The sequence below is a fragment of the Bacillus rossius genome, chromosome 1 (assembly GCF_032445375.1).
Source record: "Bacillus rossius redtenbacheri isolate Brsri chromosome 1, Brsri_v3, whole genome shotgun sequence".
Classification (NCBI taxonomy): Eukaryota; Metazoa; Arthropoda; class Insecta; order Phasmatodea; family Bacillidae; genus Bacillus; species Bacillus rossius.
Genome location: NC_086330.1, coordinates 18,945,258 through 18,966,303, shown reverse-complemented (window position 1 = coordinate 18,966,303; position 21,046 = coordinate 18,945,258). Strand labels below are relative to the sequence as shown.

General features: G+C 37.9%; 3 protein-coding genes across 8 annotated transcripts in view; 1 reads left to right on the top strand and 2 right to left on the bottom strand.

Moving 5' to 3' along the window:
* LOC134532919 (Krueppel-like factor 9) overlaps window positions 1–4,102 on the bottom strand; it is a 183,888-nt gene extending 179,786 nt beyond the window's left edge. Inside the window, exon 1 of the mRNA XM_063369970.1 lies at window positions 3,243–4,102. Within this exon, the coding sequence (XP_063226040.1) occupies window positions 3,243–3,810 (568 nt within the window). The 5' untranslated portion in view covers window positions 3,811–4,102. The remainder of the gene's footprint in view (window positions 1–3,242) is intronic.
* Window positions 4,103–4,571: 469 nt separating this feature from the next.
* LOC134532908 (NADH dehydrogenase [ubiquinone] 1 alpha subcomplex subunit 13) lies at window positions 4,572–10,978 on the top strand. Its single transcript, XM_063369961.1, has 3 exons — window positions 4,572–4,795; window positions 6,967–7,117; window positions 10,567–10,978. Exons 1-3 carry the CDS (start codon window positions 4,699–4,701, stop codon window positions 10,772–10,774), a joined length of 456 nt encoding a protein of 151 aa, XP_063226031.1. The 5' UTR covers window positions 4,572–4,698; the 3' UTR covers window positions 10,775–10,978.
* A 3,786-nt stretch (window positions 10,979–14,764) lies between these two features.
* LOC134532890 (very-long-chain (3R)-3-hydroxyacyl-CoA dehydratase) overlaps window positions 14,765–21,046 on the bottom strand; it is a 29,530-nt gene continuing 23,248 nt past the window's right edge. For 5 of the 6 annotated variants that reach the window (XM_063369903.1, XM_063369913.1, XM_063369919.1 and 2 more), the window contains exon 11: window positions 20,407–20,716. In XM_063369903.1, the coding sequence (XP_063225973.1) occupies window positions 20,634–20,716 (83 nt within the window). In that variant the 3' untranslated portion in view covers window positions 20,407–20,633. Of the gene's footprint in view, window positions 15,130–20,406; window positions 20,717–21,046 lie in introns of those variants that run through there. The other variant, XM_063369950.1, reaches the window with a different exon arrangement.

Here is a 21,046-nt window from a genome sequence, read left to right as displayed (position 1 = left end):
CAGGGTGGAAATTTTAAATCTCTAAACTTATTTCAGCTAGACTCAAAGCTTAATTTGACTCAAAACAACCCAGATACCGCCTACGCAGTCTTGTGTCACGCATACTCATCTCAAAGGTTTGAAGGTTCTCTAAAGTTGTACCAGTGGTATCCATTTCACAAATGTCACCTGCAAAGCATCACATGAAGTTTGTTTACGAACAATATACTTACATAACATCAAATTACTGACGAAATAACAGTGGCATGAGGAGACGTACAATACTGGTACAACTATTGAGAAATTTCAAATTTTTAGACACGTTACACGTCACCGACTCTAGGCACTCGATAATGAAGAGTTACGTCGGTGGTGTGAAGGTGGGGGCGAACCATCAACTCCCTCTTCTTGCCACACATTACTGTGGCATGTCTCATCCTTAGATTGCATTATGTATTTACTCTCGCTTTACAATGCACGCTATCTGCTACTAGCGCTGTTATTGTTGCAGTGTGCTCTGTTGCCAGATACACCCAAAGAGTACAAAAGTTTTAGACACAGCTTCATAATTTATTGAAATATCTTTAAAATGTATTCAAAATATATATTTTAAGAGGAAAATTTTCTTGTATTTCATCAAGAGCATCATATGATAATATTCAATTCTATCTTATATACGGAAACAGAAAGACATAATCTTAAGTTTCAAAATTTTTTTGTCTTCAAATTTTTTAAATATATTTTAATATTAAAATTTTTTGCTCTATTTGACCACACGTACTAATTAATCGAATGCCTACTACAAATAGTTTCTGATGTTAAATAATATACTAAAACCTATTATAATTATCGATAGTAAACAAAATAATGTTTGTATCAAGCTGGGTAGTATAAATGTTGCAACACTGCTCAGTAGCGTGACACGCTCTAACTTTCGACGGACGAACGGATGGATTATATTTATGGCTTTAGCCGTGGCAGTCAATTATTGCCAGGAAACAGCCTTGTAGTGTTTGTATAGTTGGTATAGGTCGTTCAGATGGTTGGTATAATAACATTGTGGTCAGGGGCGCAACAACTAAATTTTCAAAAGGGAGGGGGGGGGGCAATATACCCATTTATAAATAATCATCGATCCCCCCTAATTGAAGCGGGGGGTCCGGAGGTCCTCCCCCGGGAAAAATTTGTATTTCAAGGTAGAAAATGGTGCTATTTAAGCAGTTTTATTATCTAAAAATAGATTACACAACTAGTGGAAATAAAGAAATTATTTATCCGACTTGTAGGCTACAGCACTTTCTTTGCCCCCGTTTGCCCCCACTCCAAGAATTCAGAAGGGGGGCAAAATACCCTTGCCCCCCTTCCCCCCTGTTGTTGCGCCCCTGATTGCGGTTCATAAAACAATATTGAATCACAACTCCGAACTTTTCGGAGGAAGTGCCTATACAATACGTACATAAACACGACATAAATAGCAAACAACATCTATGTTAATCTCCGAGACATAAACATTTTTTTTTTGGCAGCACATATTTGGTAAAATATTCTGACGGACGAATGAAGACAAGTTTCAAATCGCTTGGCCAGCTGCGTCAGTGGCGTTGTCAGACGGACGGATTGACGACGAGCAATTGGAGCGGACGCATACGAAGAAAAAATGAAGTTACGTAAACAGGAAAAAGGGCTGAAATGGTTTGGGGACCATGGAAACCGAAGTTAGGTTAGTCCAGACCGGCATTCGATCACGAGTATAAGATTCCACGTAAACACGAGACGAAATGCTGGCTCAAGGTTTCTTTGCCTTCAACAAAATATCACCCCCCGCATTAGGTTTGTTGTATGTGGATGAACTCGCTGACCAACTTACAGAAACACCGAAATTGTGGCTGTGAATCATCGCCTCCAAACTATCAGGCACACGACGGACGGTCGTCAGCAGCATTTTGAGCGAGCACCGCTTGTGGATGGTTTTTTTTAACGTCATGTAAAAAACGAAAACCAGAAATCACGTGGGCGTCAGGTAGGCATGGTAAGAAACGCGGGCTATTTACCTCAATGATGATGGGATCTCTGATGTGATATCGATGCAGTAAAATTGATTGGTGTTGTGGGTTTACTAAGTGTTACCGAGAAGATACACAGTAGTTTAAATAGGTCCACAAAGAATGATCCGATAGCAAAATATATTATGTGTTAACAAAACACACGTTCAACATGACTCACGCTAAAACACCCGTCTTACAAATGAACATGCAAACCAGGATGTATCAGCTAGTAATTATATAAATATATTCAAAAATGACACACATAGCTGATTAAAGAATTGGACATTTCAAGACCTTGCGCATATTATAATCAAATTCATCCCTTAAACGTGGTATAAAAAAAAAACACTTCAATAAAAGCCATTTTCAATAATCCCATCAGGAATTTAAAACTATGGCAATACACATGCATGTAACTAGCTACGGATAATTCCTTGTTTTAATTATTGTATCCAAACCAAATTCCTATTGTTGCACACTAAACAAAAATACTGCCAAAAGATACAAAGATTTTTACGGAAGGCACATTAGATGCATAATAAATTGTTTCTATACCTCCCCGAGACAAACACATGAAATGAAGAGGTGGGGTTAAACGTAGTATTAGCAATTGGCCCTGTATTTTATAACGCTTGTATAATCACAATAACATTTACCAAGACGATTCAACTACAAACCCATGAAATCTACAATATTTAAAAGAATAAGGTTTATACATTAAAGTAAAACTGAAACATTCAGGTAAGGCAGCATTTGTGTTTATCCTATTTAGTTTCGTCTTTAGGAGAGAAATACTGGCACCAATGTGTATCCGCCTAGTGCCAACATACAAAAAAAAAAGTCGCACAAGAGGCGGGAAACTTCGACCAATCACATGCGCACAATAGCGCGCCTTCTCCCAAACAAAGGATTACGCCTTTCTGACGCAACTGCAATTAAATTTTGGAAATGCACCATGCAATAATTATTTAAAACATAAAAATGAAAACAGATATTCATAATTTAAGTAACCTAAATTAGATGTAAGCAAAAAATATATATAACTTAGGTACGTTAAGTCACGCCCACCTACTAAAGCAGACGAATTTCCACGTACGTTTCAGAAAAAAAATTATATTGCAACGTTTAATAAAAATTAAAAAAAAAATTCTCAGAGTATGTGAGGTATAATCAAGTAACATAATATTTTTTTTTTTTTTTTGGGTAGTTGTCACATACCTGTATGCGTCCGGAGGTGTGCCTTGAGGTGAGAGCTCTTGCCGTACATCTTGTCACAACCGGGGTACAAACACTTATGCGTCTTTCGCATCGTCACTGTCTTGGGCGAGGACCTGCTGGAGGACGACGTCTTGCCCAGCCGCCGCGACGAGGGCAGCGACGCGCTGCTGGCGTCGCTGCCGCTGTTGCCCGCCAGGTCGGCGACGTAGCCGAACTCCTCGTCGTCGATGACGAGCTCCCCCGCCTCCTCCGCCTCCAGCTCGTCCGTGGGCACGTTCGGCACCGGCTCCTGCTTGATGCGCGTCAGGTCGGCGAGGATGCGCGCCACCATGTACAGCGCCGACGACTCGCTGCTGGGCGCGGTGACGGCGGCGCCCGCCGGGTCCTGCTCCGTGAACACCGTGGGGATGGGCGCGTCCACGCTCTCCACGATCACGGCTTCGCCGTCGAACATCTTGCCGCCGATGGCGCGGTGCGACAGGTCCAGCGGGATGGGCGACCAGTTGTGGTCCTTGGAGTGCGACATCGCGAGCAGACACCGCGCTGCAAAGTTAATGTCGTGATCCATGGTTCGCGGAAATTAAAAAAAAAAAAAAAAAAAAAAAGCAACCGCAACGAAAAAAAAAAAACACTTTGTTTCAAACTGAATTGATAACGGGAGCCAATTAGTCCGCGACCCCACCCTTAAATACTTCCGTGTACATCTGGTCCCTTTGTTCTTGTTTCCCCACAACCGACACGCCTCCTACCAGCGCGGCGCTCACGACAACACTGCCCGGGCCCAGCAGGTCCCGCCACGGGCTCTATGGCTCTATTGACAACCATGTGGTTGGCCTGCTCGGCACTGGAAGTGGAAGCGCTCGAACTCGGTCGCGATATCTGCCGGGCTAGCTACGAACTAAAACCATCAAGTGACTAATGGCTGAGTTGAGGTTAGGTTGGTGTAACTGCAAATTTTTTTTTGCCTTGGAGCGCTGGAATTTTAACTACTCTTTTAAAAATCTGATCCCTGTGTAAATAGGAACATGTCACATTTAAGAAAAATTATGATAATGTATATGTATACATGTAAAATAACGTATTAATATAAACTTTCTTTGTCAATAATTAAACATATAACTTTTATTTAGCTCATATATATTTAAGTCGTTTGATAAATTATAAAAGAACTTATTTTTAACTGATAATTGTGACCTCAAAATAAACGGCTCTTCTGAATTTTTTTTATTGTGGACTGTCCTATTCGGGAATATTATAAAGCAGTAGGTGGTAATGTGAGCAGTACTGCCAACAATGAATAATGATATATTCCAATAACGACCATATTTCAGCCGTGAAAGAATTTAGGGCTGCACTTGTTCTGACCTCGACGATCAACTGTATAGCTAGATCTTGAATGTGCCGATATAAGTATTTATTAATAAGCTGACCAATTTGTTGTACATTTTGTTACAAAATGGAAGCGGCTACTAAATATAAACAGGATATGCCTCCTGAAGGAGGTTATAAGTCTATTAGATTTACCAGATTACCAGCGAAGCAATATTTCAGTGGTAAGAATTATATAGTATTTTAATTTAGACCAAATTTTTAACCTTATTACGTAGGTGATTTTTCTTTTGGTATTTGATTGTAGTAAATAATTAATTGCCTTAAGTATTTTTTGTGAGTCAGTGAACGAATAATGCCCGTTCTACAATGGTACGGAAGCGGAACCGGATTACCTAAATAGAGACGGATCTTATGGAACGGACTATCTACAATGGGACGCGTGCGAACACGGACACGTACGGATTATTTCGGCAATGCTTAGCTCTTCCATTCACGTAACCCGTACGGCCAATAGAAGCCGAGTATTTGGCTATGGTGGTAGCAATGTTTGTTCATATTTTAAATTCGTTAAAAGTTGTTAAGTACAGGAGTGTTCTAAGTTAATACTCGGATATCGGGGCTTTTTAGAACGGAAAGAAAAAAAATCGGAAAACATGGTTTTCACAAACTACACGCGACCCTAAATTTACTTAGAAGGGATGGTTTCTTAATTCCTACTGGTTCGTGAAAAATAACGGTTTAAAGCTTGCATTTCAATACCGGTGTTTTCACACTGCCGCCGTCGTTCATTGTTTACCCGTAATTATGTATGTCTTTGTTAAGCACTGAGGCCAACTATGCACAGTGCACAGTGCGCACCATGTGTGGCCAAAAACACCAGAGTTTAGCTCGTAAAGCTAAGTCCGCCGAGCCAGACTCCGGCATGTATGGGCTGCTTTAAGCAACCCATACACGCATGAGTCTGGCTCTTGAGAAAGACTTGTACGTGTATGCACCGCTTTGGTGTTGAATTATTTTTCTTGCATATCAGTTGCAGACGTGTCAAAACTTTGCTGGTTCTTGTAATGGACTAGCAATAAACACAGTCAATATTGGAGCGGATGGCTCATGCATATTCCACTTACTTGGTGCAGTGATGTCAAATACCAGGAGAAACAACACTCTCGAGTGGAGTAGCGTCGTCACATGTTTGTCGGGTTTTCGATGGTCATCAAGGCAGTCGGGGTTCAATGCTTCACAGTTGGTGGAAGTCCCACGTGACTGGAGAAACCAAAGCTACTGAGTTGGAGCAGGGGCGTAGCCAGGGGGGGGGGGTTTTAGGGGTTCAAACCCCCCCCCTTAGCACCAAAACCTTTAATTAATTTCTTATTCATCACTCAACAAAATTTAATATTAAAATTAATAAAAAATTTTACCATTACAATATTTAAATTTAAGTACCGAAAACTGCTAAAATAGCACTATTTTACACCTTAAAATCCAAATTTTCCCGGGGGAGGACCCCCGGACCCCCCGCTTTAATATGGGGGGTTGGGGCCATGCTTCTTAACACCCCCCATACACAAATCCTGGCTACGCCACTGAGTTGGAGACAGGTGCTAGAATAATCCACACTCATTCATCTTTGATTTTTTTGGCCATTGTAAAAGTAAATGTTAAGTTAAGTTAGGTCCTTTATATAATTATTTTGCAAAAAAAAATTTTCTGCATCATGTTTAGGACGTTAGAAGACTCCGGTTCTATGTGTAGGAAACAACACAATTCTGAAAACTTGTCAGGATATAGTTTCAGGCCATTCAAAATCACAGAGTGGCTAGGATTGGTCAGCTACTTTTTAAATCTGACAGCTGTCTTCACAAATGTGTTTTTAGCTAATGATGATAATACTTCAGAGCAGTGGTCTTCAACCTTCTTGGAATCTAGTTGATGAATTGTTTCCTCAGTAATAGTGTAGTGGGCTGCACCATGTTATTCACATGATATCACTGTAATCATTACAATTACTGTTTTTTCATGACAATTAGTACATTGTTAATTATTAAGTTAAATATAGTAACTCAAATCCAATTAAGTTACTGACATTTAAATAAAGCATATTTTATTTTAACAATACTTTGTCTGCCTACAGATAATTTCTAAAGATTTTAGAATACTTTTCTGGAACTGTAAAATGTGGTGGTAGAAAATTACATTAAATCATAATTTATTTTTTCTTTGACATGACAACTTATTTTTAACGAGGCTGAACTATTTACTTTAGAAAATGAACATATATAGATATTTTTTTTAATTATGGTTTCTTGTTATTGTGTATAGAGTTTTAACGCTGTTGTTTTTGATGAACTCGACTGTTACTGTTGAAACTAATTTATCAAAATTATTTTGTTTTCAGGATACTCTATGTTCTTGGGCTTCTTTGGAGTAACAGCTGGAGCCATGTATTTATATTATATGAGTTACAAGAAATGGTTCTATGAGGACTTGGAAAACAAGGGTGGAAGATTAGCAATGCAGCCAATCCTACTTGCTGAGAGAGACAGAGAGTAAGCTATTTATAATATGTTTACTTTAACCATTGTCAGGTAGTGGCTTGGAGAAATTGATCATGCCAGCATTGGATGTTCAATTAATTTTGAAACCACGTCCAAGGATATACACTATTTCAATTTCTTGTGGAAAACAGTATATGACAGGACAATAATTTTTTTTGCACAACTGTTGTGTTCTTAGTTGACATGCCTCACTGTTAAAAATCTTTCCTCACCTGTTTAAGTGAATGACAGTTTAATGTAGTGATTATTTTTTTTTTGTGATTTTACTACGTACGCACTTCTTTCGTACCAGTATGTAACTGAATTAAATATTTCACTGAAAATGTAAGAATGAAAGAATGGTCCGAGTTAAATGTTATGTGGTAATTGTGTATATCATCTTCAGATGTAGTTATGATTAGCATTGGAATTATCTGCAACGTATAGAATGGCCATCAGGCATGTTCATAGTGCCGGACATTCAAACAACACAAAAATAAAATGTAGAGCGCAGTATGTCTCGGCGACAGCATTTCCAGCACCTTACAACCAAAAATGTTAGGTTTTCATGATGCTGGGTAGTTGTCTTGCGCAGTTTGTTAAAGTAACGTGTAGAACATTCATGTGTCACAGTGGCCCAATCTCGGATCTGTTGAGAATGCGAGAGCACTCTCGTATACAAAACAGAGGTTTCAGTTCCACCAAGAGAGGGCCAATGATCTGTTCTAGAACGTAGCATAACCCTATGACGTCTGGATGCAGTTACTCAACTCTCTACAACACTATGTAATACAGCACCGTGACAACTGGCAGCCACTGGACTATTGGTTCATCAGCCCATGAAGAGGCTGTCATTACATCCAGAGCACCAACACTGTTTGGACTGGAGCCATAACCATGAGGAATAGACTGATGAGTGGCATCATATCACGTTCAGGGCTGAATCTCGATTCCGCATTTCTTCAGACGACCAGCCCCTGCGTGTATGGTGGCACAGACGGAAGAAGGCATGTTTGCCAATGTTGTGGACAGACATGCCTGTGTTTGACCTTGTATCAGGTCTCCTCTGGTGGCGATTTAGGGGAACTTGCTGCAAGGTCTCCTGATCTGTCTCCAATAGAACATTTACGTGAGATCAGCTCGAATGTGTACTCTTGACTCGCCAATCTGCATGATATCAAGGGCCAGTTACGTTTGCTGTAGGTGAAATTCTCTCAGGAGAGGATATGATGTCTGTACCACTCCTGGACTAAAGTGGCTCCATGTATCCAGAACCATTGGGGTACTATGTTCCAGTGACATGGAAATGGCTATATGCCATGTTGGAGCTGTTATTATAGTCATCGCTAAATAGGCATTTTATGTACCAGCACGTGCAATTTAATTCTACTTTCACCATGCTGTCTAGATGCTCAAGTACATTTTTGTCAGATGGTGTATTTATGATACTGATGCCAGTTTATTTTTGTAATTTAAACACTGCAGCCTATATACCACTAGGTTCTTGAACTACTTTGTAATTTCACCTTTAATTTAACTTTTTTATGTATAATATCTAGTGTAGATGCCACAGTGTTTGAAATAACCATCTTCTGTATCATGCACTGCAAATTATATTGTGATAAGACAGCTGAAAAAAATATGAAATGAGATCATTTTTTTGAATCATAACTTTTCTCATCACAAAAACATGTATGTATCCATGATGGAATGAATTTATTTAACACACCAATTCTGCACCACAATTTACTTTATATAAATTCTGTTTTTAAACTAGCAGAAGCAACCAGTCTTGGTACGTATAGAGGAATTTCTTTGTAACTTAAGTATCTTGAAAAGATTAGATTGAGTTGTTGTTGTTTTTGTTGTTGTTGTTGTTGTTGTTGTTGTTGTTGTTGTTGCACTGATTTTCTGTAATGCTTGAAACAACCTGGCTGTCACCTACTTGCAAAATAAATTCCTATAGTTGTATTCCAGCCTTCACATGTAGCTCATTCACTATTTTCATGGCCTAAAATTAATTAAATAAGTCTTAACTAAAATTTAAAATACTTAACGGTGAAACTCAATGGCGGCTTTAGACTTTATGGAGCTATAATATTTTTTAAGAGGAGTGTTACAGTTTTGCTTGGTAGAGAAATAAGGACTTTGGGGACCTTCCTGTGGAAAATTTGAAAAATAAACCCTTTAAAACAAAGTTGTTAAGCTAAACTGGAACTTAAGTTCCGACCATGATTTTGCTCAATTATCTTGAGAAATTTTGATATTCTTTCCTGACACATTTTAATTGGATTGGTTTTATAAATTTTTATAATCAAATTCTGATGAAATATTTGGGTATATTTTTAATACCAAATCATGAAAATGCAAATTGATATAATTTTAAAGGGTATTGACTAACTCTTAAAATTATATTCTAATAACAATTAATTATGTTGAAATGACAATTTATCTACTATTTTAGTTAGGTATATCTCTTTCAGTTCAGTCTTGGGAAGGTAATAAGGAACCATTCTGTTCTGTAGTTGGTATATATAATTTTGTTTTGTTGTTTGGTTTAGTCACATGCTTTTTGATATGTGTTTTGTTGTCATTGTCTTTGTTACAAGATGGAGAAAAGGGTAGAGTTAATGTATGTGTGGTGATAACTAGGGCCATGCATATTTCGCGAAAAGAAACCGAGGCCAGCTGAAAGTTAAAACACTGTAGCCTCGTCTGTATTCCGTGTTTGGGTGAGTTTCTTTCAATTTCAAGTACATGTGTATTGTTACAACACCAATCACAGTAAGTCATTGAGGAAGCAAACGCGTCCCGAGTGGCTCAGTCAAACAAGGCAACGACCTCTCTCGCAGACGGCCGCCAATCACAAGGAAGAAACTTTTGGTGCCGGTATACCTTGTTGCAGTCTTAGCGACATTCAGATTTTTTCGCGAAAAATGCCTGCCCCTAGTGATAACGTATTCAAGTAAAATATTAAAGGAAGAGAGAAATGTACATCATGTTATTAATTACACCAACCTGCTAATTGATAAGGGCCTGGTTGGTCTGGCTTGGGAGGAACTGCAGAATACAATAATTTCATAATTCTGTTGTTTAAATTTTTACATAGGCAAAAGAGTAGGTAGGTAATACCCTAATCTGGATGGCACGTGTCAGTTATTGTGCAGTTTCCAAGTCTTTTTATTTTGTGTACATTCTATTGTTTTAAACATATAATTTTGGTGTTTATCAGTGGCGTAGCAAGGATTTGTGTATGGGGGGTGTTAAGAAGCATGGCCCCCTCGTATTAAAGCGGGGGTCCAGGGGTCCTCCCCCGGGGAAAATTTGGATTTTAAGGTGTAAAATAGTGCTATTTTAGCAGTTTTCGGTACTTAAATTTAAGTAAATAATTTCTGGGATGTTATGGTTGTCACAATTGTTGCTTTGCAGTTGGGTTTTCACGGGCCGTGCACACGTTGCAGGTTCCTGAAGCAGTTGCGTCGTAACCGCGACGAAGAGGCCAAGCTGATGGCCAATGTCCCGGGCTGGGAGGTGGGCACCTACTACGGCGAGCCCATCTACAAGACCGCCGCCCCGGACACGCTCATCGATCCGCACTACGACGAGTATTTCGCACACGCCAAACCAGCCGATTCAAACAAGAGGAAGTTCTTCCGTCTGTGGATATAGGTTTGCCAGCGGAGAATAGTGATGATGATTAGGTACTGAACGAGGATGTTGCCGTGCATTGTGGTTGTATTTATTTGCTAAAAGAATTAAATAGTTGGAAATGTGTAAGTATGTGTATAGTGTACTAAGTGTCGCTTTCACAGTTGATGGTGTATAAATAAATTTTTTTTTGTGTAATAATAAATGGTATTTTTTTCAAATTAACTATTTTAGCAGCTTGTTCAGTATCTCCAGGAACCATATTTTTTGGTAATGTTGGGTTTTTATGTTTGCGTCCTTTTTATTCTAATAAAATAAATAACCACACAACACGAAAATGTGTATGGCTGTTTGCAATATATGTTCTTAGTTTTACCACAATTTCAAAACAAAAATCTGTCCATCCTATTTCAGAAATATTTAAAATATGCTTTCTTTTGTTTATGCATTTTTACTGCTAAAGATTTTGAGGTGAATCAAGAAAGTTAGTTAATAGTTTTTTGGACATAATTGTGTGTATGTTTGTTTTCCTGGTGCATTAAAAAAAAGGTATAGTTAGACTCCCGATTATCCGGGTAATGACTGGCAAGAGGTACACAGATAACCGATAAACATGGTTAAAGCAATGTTGAAAAAACTTTAATTTTTTTAACCCAACTATCTAGACAAACACTGTAACAGACATTCCTCGAAGTAATGCCCCAATTTATTCCAGTAAAACAGCGCTAATCAATTTTTTTTTTTCAATAAGATAATACTTTAATCAAAATAATTTGTTTTCCAATCAGGTAAGTGTGCCTCCTGTCTACCATTTTAATCAAGATGCTACTCATGTAAAAATTATTATACAGTACTAATATAAGTATGTCTAAATACGTTAGACATACATTTAAATAAATATTAAATAACATTTTGAGATTAAACCACCTAAAATTAAATTTATTAATTAGCGTACTGCATTGTTTACATAATAAGGTTTGGGCATAACATTTCTACATAGGTTCTACCAACATTTATTTGTTACAATATAATGTTTTTGATGTAGGACATATATATATATATATATATATATATTTCAGTTGTGATAAGATTTTATAAAGCATAAACTTAAGGCTCGTACACACTGCGCTGACATTTCGTGTTAACACGTGTCATCACATCACGTCAGATTGCGACATAACACGGCAAAGTGTGCACATTGTTCTGATACTGTCAGATGACGTGTTGATACGGAACAGGGTGCACGGTTTTGTGAAAGGTAGTTGAAATGGCTGAAATCACTGTACTTATGGATGAACTTGATGAAGAAGAAGATTGTGCAGTAGCAGTATGGATCATGTTAACTCAAAAAAAGGAAAGAGAGTGGGTGCATCCTATAAACACAGACAGGCCAATTGTTGGCGAATTTCATCATTTGATGCCTCAACTACTGGACGATGAGGAGAGGTTCTTAATGTACTACCGTATGACGAAAAATGAGTTTTATAAGCTACTAAATTTGGTAGCTCCAAAACTGAGGAAGTGTGCCACTCTGCTGAGAAGGAGTGTATCAGTTGAAGAACGACTCGCTGTGTGTTTAAGGTAAGAAAAACAATGTAATGTTTTTTATTAAAATATTTAATGTGTATGCATACATTCATTATATTATAATGAATCACTTTATACACTTACAAGTTATGAATGAAAGTATCAATACCCATCTGGGATGTACCATATTCGGTACTGTAGTTCGCTGGTCTGAGACCTGCATTGGTGTCAACTTCATTTTCGGAAGGGGGCACATCACATGAACCAATGTGTGCAGACGAATGAGATGTAGGAGAGTAATGAATATCCAGGACTATAGCTTCTTTGCGAATGCTGAATTTCACGTAACTCAGCCTGAAAAACAACATTACCAATTTGCATTTTCACTCTAGCTTGTTCCTCGCGAGAAAGCCGCTTGACAGTTCCAGCCAAACTTAAAAAATACATGTCTGTCAAGCGAAAAGCTACTGACGAAAGAGCAAAATATAGTTTGATGTTTTGTCACATTATTAATTTGTTGCATTACTAATTCATTGCAATTTATTTTATGCTACACAAGTGTTTATGTCATTGTGCATGCACAGAAATAAAGTCATAAATTATTTTTGTGTTTATGGTTTATCAAAATATGGCACGGTTAACCCGCGCACGGATAATTGTAAGTCTACTTTACCCAGTTTTTTAACTCTGTTTTTTATAACAGTACAAGTTAAATTAATTTTTATCATGTTTGGTAACAGTATTTTTGACGTGACGTCTAATAAATCGATGAACGCCGGCTGCACGCACGAAAAAGTGTCTCGTTACGCACATTGTCCCATTATGCTCGTACGCTTGCGCCGCATCTATCTCTTTTCCACTCGATTGGAACAACCATCGATTTAACTGTTTCGAGGCACATTAAACTTGAAACACTCCCATTCGTTTCCTACTTTTCCTATCATCGTCTTATCCTTAACAGAATAACACAGATTGGAAGAAGTTAAATAGCAAACATGTATAAAAGTTATAGTTAAAATAATCTCTTCGTTAAAGTAATAAACATATTTTAATTAATGAGTGCAAATAAAAGTAAATTTATCAATTAAATTGTATATTTCATTTCACTCCTCCTTTGTATCCATACAAAATAGTGATAATTCAATAAAAAGGATTCAATTTTATTCATAAAAGTATGCAATAATTTCATCACTGTTTTGTTATGACGTCACGTTAAACTATTGTCCGTAAACCAACTTTACAGACAACCAATTTTTTCTACAGTTTGTAAGAAGGAAGATTGATTTCTCATCTTCGAAAGCAGATATGTCAATTTAATTAAAATAGAACAGTTTTTAATAGCTGAGGATCCAAGCGTATACACACACAAATTGCTCATTTAATAAGATAGATCAATGCAATGGATAAACTACCAAGTTAATGTACATAAAATACTTTGGTATAATAAAACATTAGAACTCGCACCATTGGAGTATTTATTGTAATAATTTAATGGCTTCTTACAAAATCATTGGACTATTTCGTAGTAAAACATTAATAATTTATTTAAATACAGGATGTCTTCTGAAAAATTCAATAGTACTTTAGAAAAGAATATGAAAGGTTACTCTTTGCCAAAGTAAGCATAAACACAGTCTCGTAGCACTTAACTTTTAGCTAGAGGCCAGAGAAAAGTTTGTTTCAATAGTTGCAAGAAAATAAATGATATATTTGTGAAAACTATATATCATTAGTTACATGTCTTCTGAACAAAATTGTACCACATAAGGTAATGTTACGACTTTTAAAAAAAATACCATAAGCATAGAGTGAGAATTACATTTTAACAACAGGTACGTATAATGTACATTTCCAGATACTGAATGGAACTTGAGTTTAATAATGTAGGTGAAGACATACCTAAATGCACAACACACTGTAAATTTTTTTGCATATTAAAATTACATAATTTAAACACTCAAGCTCTTAGTATATAAAGTACAGTATTTAAAAGTTATGTTAAGCGGGATGAATTCAACAAATGTTAAATTTGAGCAGTTGAAGAATAAAAATAGTTGGTCACCCAATCGGTAAATCTTGAATTAGTTGTAAATTTTTTTGGTGCTGGAAATTATCTGTTTGCCTAGCAAGTTGAAAAAAGCTTAGTTGAAAAAATACTTGCAGTAGTTTCACTAATTTCATTTGCTGCAAGCTTGGTAGTTGAACATGATAAGAAACTAGACTAGCAAATGGTGTCATAAATCTTTTTATTTACAGAATTAGTTATTCCAATACAGCACAGATAGTATACAGGGTGGCTATGAATATGTGTTACAAATTGATAGGGATGATGGATGATAGATGTAGATGTGTGGAAAAAATTTTATTAAGAAACCCATGTCCGGAAATGCATCCTTATATCTGAAAACTGCGCAACAAAGTAACAGGGGTAGGTAGGCAACCTGGCAGGGACGGTGACGTCGGATGTCAATAACGACACATGTGTATCTGTATTTATGCAGGTTTATTTGTACGCTTTACATTTGCTGCTCAAAATGTCCTCCACCACACCCGATACATGCAGTGCAGTGCCGTTACAGGTTGCGTCGCACATCGGCGAAGACAGCTGGTGTGTTTCCTATGGTCTGAAACGCAGCATGCATCCTGCCCACCAGTTCATCCCTGGTATGCACAGGAGTGGCATACACAAGGGACTTCACATGGCCCCAAAGGTAGAAGTCCAAAGGCGAGAGGTCAGGGGAACGCGGTGGCCAGGCAATGGGACCACCCCGTCCTATCCACCGCTGTCCAAATGCTCTGTTCAGGTGGTCACGAACACAGAGGGCGTAGTGAGCTGGTGCTCCATCACACTGGAACCACAATGACGCGCAAATATCAAGACTGACGTCATCCAACATGTCAGGTAAAACATTGCGCAGAAACTCTGCAGCGTTGAGGTGTGGTGGCAAAATGTGAGGCCCTAGTACACTGTCATTTAGTATCCCAGCCCAGATGTTCACTGAAAATCGCTGTTGGTGGCGGGTTGGATACGTCGTGTGGCTGTGTTGCTCGGCCCAAACGTGAGTGTTATGGGTATTGAACAAGCCATCCCTGGTGAAGCAGCTCTCGTCTGTGAACAGCACATGCTGTAGGAACTGTGGCACGTTTTCGCAGCACTGCAGCAACCATCGGCAAAACGCATGTCGTGCAGGAAAATCAGCTTCTTGTAAGGTCTGTACCGTCTGTACATGATACGGGCGCAGAAGTTGCTCCTTTAATACCAGTGCAACAGATTGACGGGAGGTGTGCATGGCATGTGCTATCGCCCGTGTGCTGGTAAATGGTGTGTCCTGAATTCGTTCCAGCACCTCTTCCTCAAAGCTAGGTGTCTGTATTGTCCTTCTCGAACCACTTGCTGGCTTCGTGACGTGCAGCGAACCCGTTTCCCGCAAACGGCGGTCAATGCGTGCGAACATTGTGTGTGCAGGGTGCCATCGGTTAGGGAACCTCTCACAATTCTGTCTCTCCGCCTCTCTTCCATTGCCGCCAGCTGACCCATACACTAAATGCATATCGGCTAGCTCTGCCAGTGTGTAGCCATCCATGTCGTATCTGCAACTGCGACAATAGCGAGTGTAACACATGCACGGTGACTCGTGCGGTCACTGATCGTCAAATAGGGTAGTAGGTAAGACAGCACAACATGTTTTTACTGGCTTGCTGTCGCCTAGTTGCCTACCTACCCCTGTTACTTTGTTGCGCAGTTTCAGGTATAAGGATATATTTCCGGACATGGGTTTCTTAATAAAATGTTTTCCACACATCTACATCTACCATCCCTATCAATTTGTAACACATATTCATGGCCACCATGTATAATATAATTTGAGGACAGAGCTGCTTACCCGAGTCAGTCTTTAGTGGGCGCCACCACGTGAGTGGTCACGTGTACCCGGCTTTACGTCGGCGGTACAAATGTTGGGAAGGAGGGGAGCTGGACAGTGAAGTCGGACCAGGCTTGCGAGGCGAAGCCCCGGCTGTCACATTATTAGTTTTTTAGATATATTTTCTATGATCGTAAAAAAAAAAAAAAAAAGTGAGGGTCTTTCAGTACTTGCCAGTAATGTGTAACATCTAATCTTGGTTAAGAGCAAATTCATGTGTTCTCATGTTGCAAATACACTTATAATACAAAACTCTGACAAAAAATTTAACGTGGAATTCATTAAAATGCCAAGCATAAAATACACATACACAAATAGTGTTTTCCAGTACATTTATGGACGTGAATCACACGTAGTTTACGCACCCGCAGCTAGAACTTGCTGCTGGAAAAGTTAGGTCGACTATCAAATCATTCAATTTTCAGAGCAAAATTTTAACCTATATAATGAAACGGCTCCGATAAAGGTGAAAAAGACTTGAAAAAATGCTGAACCCCAGCTTTGGACCTGCTTTTCGACAATGAATCTTTATTAAAATAACCACACATTTTGTTAAAATTATTTAGCCAGTTAGTAATATAAAGTTTCCCTTCGTCTTTTTGAACTTTAGTTCGCGCCATCTGCCACGAATGGCAGCACAGTGGTGGTTGCACATTTCCGTTCCTTGACTTCGTCATATTTACGATGTTGCGGGTGTAATTTTTACCGCCAGCACCTCTCTTCCTTCTTGATATTGTCTCGTGTTAACCCCTGATGGCTACCACCAGGTATACTCTGAAGCTTTGCCAGTTGTCTGTCTCCCTGGTGTGGTCGCACAGTATGTGTCACGTGGCCGGGAGCTCGTTCCAGCGCGGGACTGTTACTGATCCTTCTGGTTATTTCTGGGCATCAAAGTCGGTTGGAGCAGCCCGGTATATATACTCCTCCGCAAGCACACAAACACAGACGAAGGAAATTACAAGAAGAGTGCAGTCACGCTGCAGCCTTGACTGCCGCCTGTCCACATGCCACCACGCTGCCAGAATCTATCGCTGTCTACGATGTTGGACTTAGCAGCACATTTGGGTAAGAAGCATATCACTTACGTTTGTTCGGACTTGGTGCAAACGCAGAGGAGGAAGGAAGCAGTCGTCAACGAAGAGGCCGTGCAGCAGCAAAATAAGGTAACTCGCTCATAGGAATTGTATAGTGCTACCACAAGGAATCTGAAAAGACTCGTCGGTGATGTGAAATATTTTACTCGCCTAGTGAATTTATGAGATAGCGAGTAAAGCAAGATACTTGGTGCAAGAGTGGTGTATGTACTAAACGGAAGCGGTGATAAGGCAGGCTAGTCAAGGGCAGGTCTGTTCAGGACAGTATTATCAACGACCTGTGTGTAGTGATCAATGGGGAGGATTTATTATGTCGTTGCCCGTCTTTGAACAAGTGAGTCAAGGTGTGCTTGCTGTGGAGTCACAAAGGGAGATTCGTGGCCAGTCCTTTGAGTGGTCGAGTCTTCTCAGAGAGCCTGTTGTGGACCTCCAGTTAGCAGTCCCTGCCAGCTAAGTCCGGGTTGGGATCAGAGAGCCTGTTGTGGACCTCCAGTTAGCAGTCCCTGCCAGCTAAGTCTGGGTTGGGATCAGAGAGTGCTGTTTGGCGGACGAGTGGACGCAGGAAAACAACTCGCCGCAGACCGGGGAAAGGATGTCTCCTTAAGGATTTTTTAAGGCAAGTTATCATCTTGAAAAGTCCCTGGCTTCAGAGGGATTATACGTCGTCGTAGGTTGCTTCATTGTGTGTCTATACTTACTTGCCTAAGTTTAATTTGAGTAATGAGACACTAGGATAAGTACTTCCACAAAATGCTGTATACCCAGAGCTAAGATGTTACACATATAAAAAAAATAGGTTGGACAATTAGGGAGGTACAACTCAAAATTCATTTTGTGCATATAAGTGTGATCAGTGTGAGTGATGAAGAATATCAAGCTAGGGACATTTCATGAAACTAAAGCTGTACTGGTGAGAATTTTAATTATATGTATTTATAATTATTATTGTCATTTGTAAACTGTTTTTATCATTGATAGCTGTTGAAGTAATTTTAGTTGTGCCCTTATGCTTTGCTGTTGAATGCTACTCTCGTAGTTTAAACAACATACTACAGCTTATTTTATTGGCTTTATTAGTTTTGATGTGATCAAAATTTTATCTATCCTTAAATTAATGTAATAACATTTCATGGAAAATAAGGAAGAAAAAAAAGCTCGTAACCTATGTAATGGCAGTTGCAATGGAGACTTAGAAGGTATCAACAATGCCATTACAATGGATAAAACTTCAGATCTATCCTGCAAGAACCATGCATTTTTTCAGGATAAAAAGTAGCCTATGTCACTCTCCAGCCCATACATATTCTATGCAAAAAAAAATCATGTTGATCCATTTTTCTGTTGCTGTGTGAAAGAACAAACCAACAAACATGCTTTTTCAATTATAATATAAGTATGAATTATTGAAGAAGAAAAAAATTCAGTATAGATGGCATATACATACAAGCACAAACAAAATATAAACTAAAATAAATTACTTTATTATTACATAAAAAAATACCGCAAAGTATTGCCACTACATGATGCAACAGAACACAACCTAAATTTGCTTTACATTTATCATGTTTTACAACCAATAATTATATTTTAATGCTTAAGCTTTTTAATCAGTAGGCCAATTTAAAAAAAAAAAGTTTAAATATTTGAGCCCTATAACACTTAGAGCTTTATCAAATTAAAAATAACATTTCAAAAGGGAAACATTTGTTTTCAGAACCCCCCCCCCCCCCCCCTTCCTTACCAATTCACTGGCATTGCAATCTCTAATGCATCGTATAACAATATACAAACACACAATTTAATATAACTGTAAATAAAAAATATCACATACAGTACTATGTACATACATACTATCTAGCTGACCATAATGCACTTTGAACATTAGTTACCGTACAAACTGAGTTACTTAACTAGCAAAAACATATTAGTTATACAACATTAAGACAGTTATCCGATTTTAGCTCAACATAAAGACTGCTAGTGAAGCACTGAAATATGGGCTGGTTATATGTGATATAACATTTAATGTGGGTTTGGTTAGTAAGGCAGATAAACAGAGGGTAAGAACTGAAGAGGCAGAAAAAAGTTTGAATATTTGAACCAGATTGTAAGAGATGAAGAATGTGGTTGTAATGAGGAAATACATAGAAATACTTTTGCAGAATAGGAGATAAAAGAGTTGCATCCACAAGGTTTCACACACTAACTCTAGACAATTTTTTTTTAAACTTTCCCTGAACCAACCAAATGTTTATTCCCCGTCTGATCTCTTAATCTCGCAAGATAACATACACAGTCAATTTTATTATAAAATCTTTTCCTGCACTAGACACTGTTTCTAATTTCATTTCTATCAATGCTATACAACAAACACTCCCAGCATGTAAAGTAAAACTACTACATTTGATCAAACTTTGAAATTATACATTGTTTTTTGTGACCACGTGAATTATTTATTATCAACATTTTATCAGGCTTAAAATTATTAAATCAATACACATTTAACTCATATTGATAGTTTCTATTATGTTTAATGACAAGATTATTTGGTGAATTGTGATAACACCGAAATGCAAGTTAATTAATGGAATTAAGAAGCATTTACAAAAACTTAATTAAAATCTTTACAAAAAAGTAATCTTTTATTGTTTTAAATTCAAGGACTGTGATTATTTCTGAACAAAATTTCTACCAATGTGCATGGATTCGAAAAATTAATTTAGGCCTAATTTGTTTTCTTGCGCACCTTATTGAATCACTTTCAAACCACAAATGCTTGCTAATTTATTTTTATTCTGAATTTAACACAAATTATTTTATTGTAAAAATGCAACATATATAAAAACAATAACACAGAAAGCCCATATTTTAAAAACAGATAGATTTTCAACTACACAATAATTTGTGATTAATATACAGACTGGTATTAAAAATTACTAATCCAGTTTGGTAACTAACATTTGGTTAATTTCCTTGTGTTTTACAAGTTTCAAAGACATCTTTTCGATTCCCTGAGTTTTCCCTGTTAAAGATTATTCCAGTCTTTGAAAACACTGATCAAATCACTCCAGAATGATAACACAAACAATAATAAATATAGCCTGTCAAATGGATACCTAATTGTTTTTTTTATTTATATTCATATGGTACAAATATACACATGGTGCTGTAAGCTGTTTTTGTAGATGTAGAGAGGAAGTGAGTTTAATATTTACAATAAATAATTCAAGATTGTAATTTTAACAAACATTGCTTTTTGAGTCTTTTATTCCCCTAATAAAAACCTTATTATCCCTTCTTCCTTTACCCGATAAAAATGGCTTTTTATATTAAGTTTCATTCAAACTTTGAATGATACTTTTTCGGTGCCAACTTCTTCGCTCGTGTCTTGTTCATATGTGACATCATCATGTACATTCCTGAAACAACCATTTGCCAAAATTAATCAATAATGAGATGGTTCTGCCATGTTTGCATACAATTTAACACTGAAACTTTTCTTTGAACGATTCTTTAAATAAGGAAGATTGATTTAAAACATTATTTTGTGTGCGCTAGATGACGAGTGCAGATCGTAGTTTCTGAAATGTCGCAACTGCTGCGTCTTAGGAAGTCTACTTTGTTTGTCTTGTTGCCAGTGTATCTGTTTAATTTCAATGCTGCATTCGCATGTTGTCCAGAATACCTTTTTGGAATCATTGTCGAGTATCTTTGTCCAAGGTGGTTGGTTGTTTGTCTGTAGTATTTAC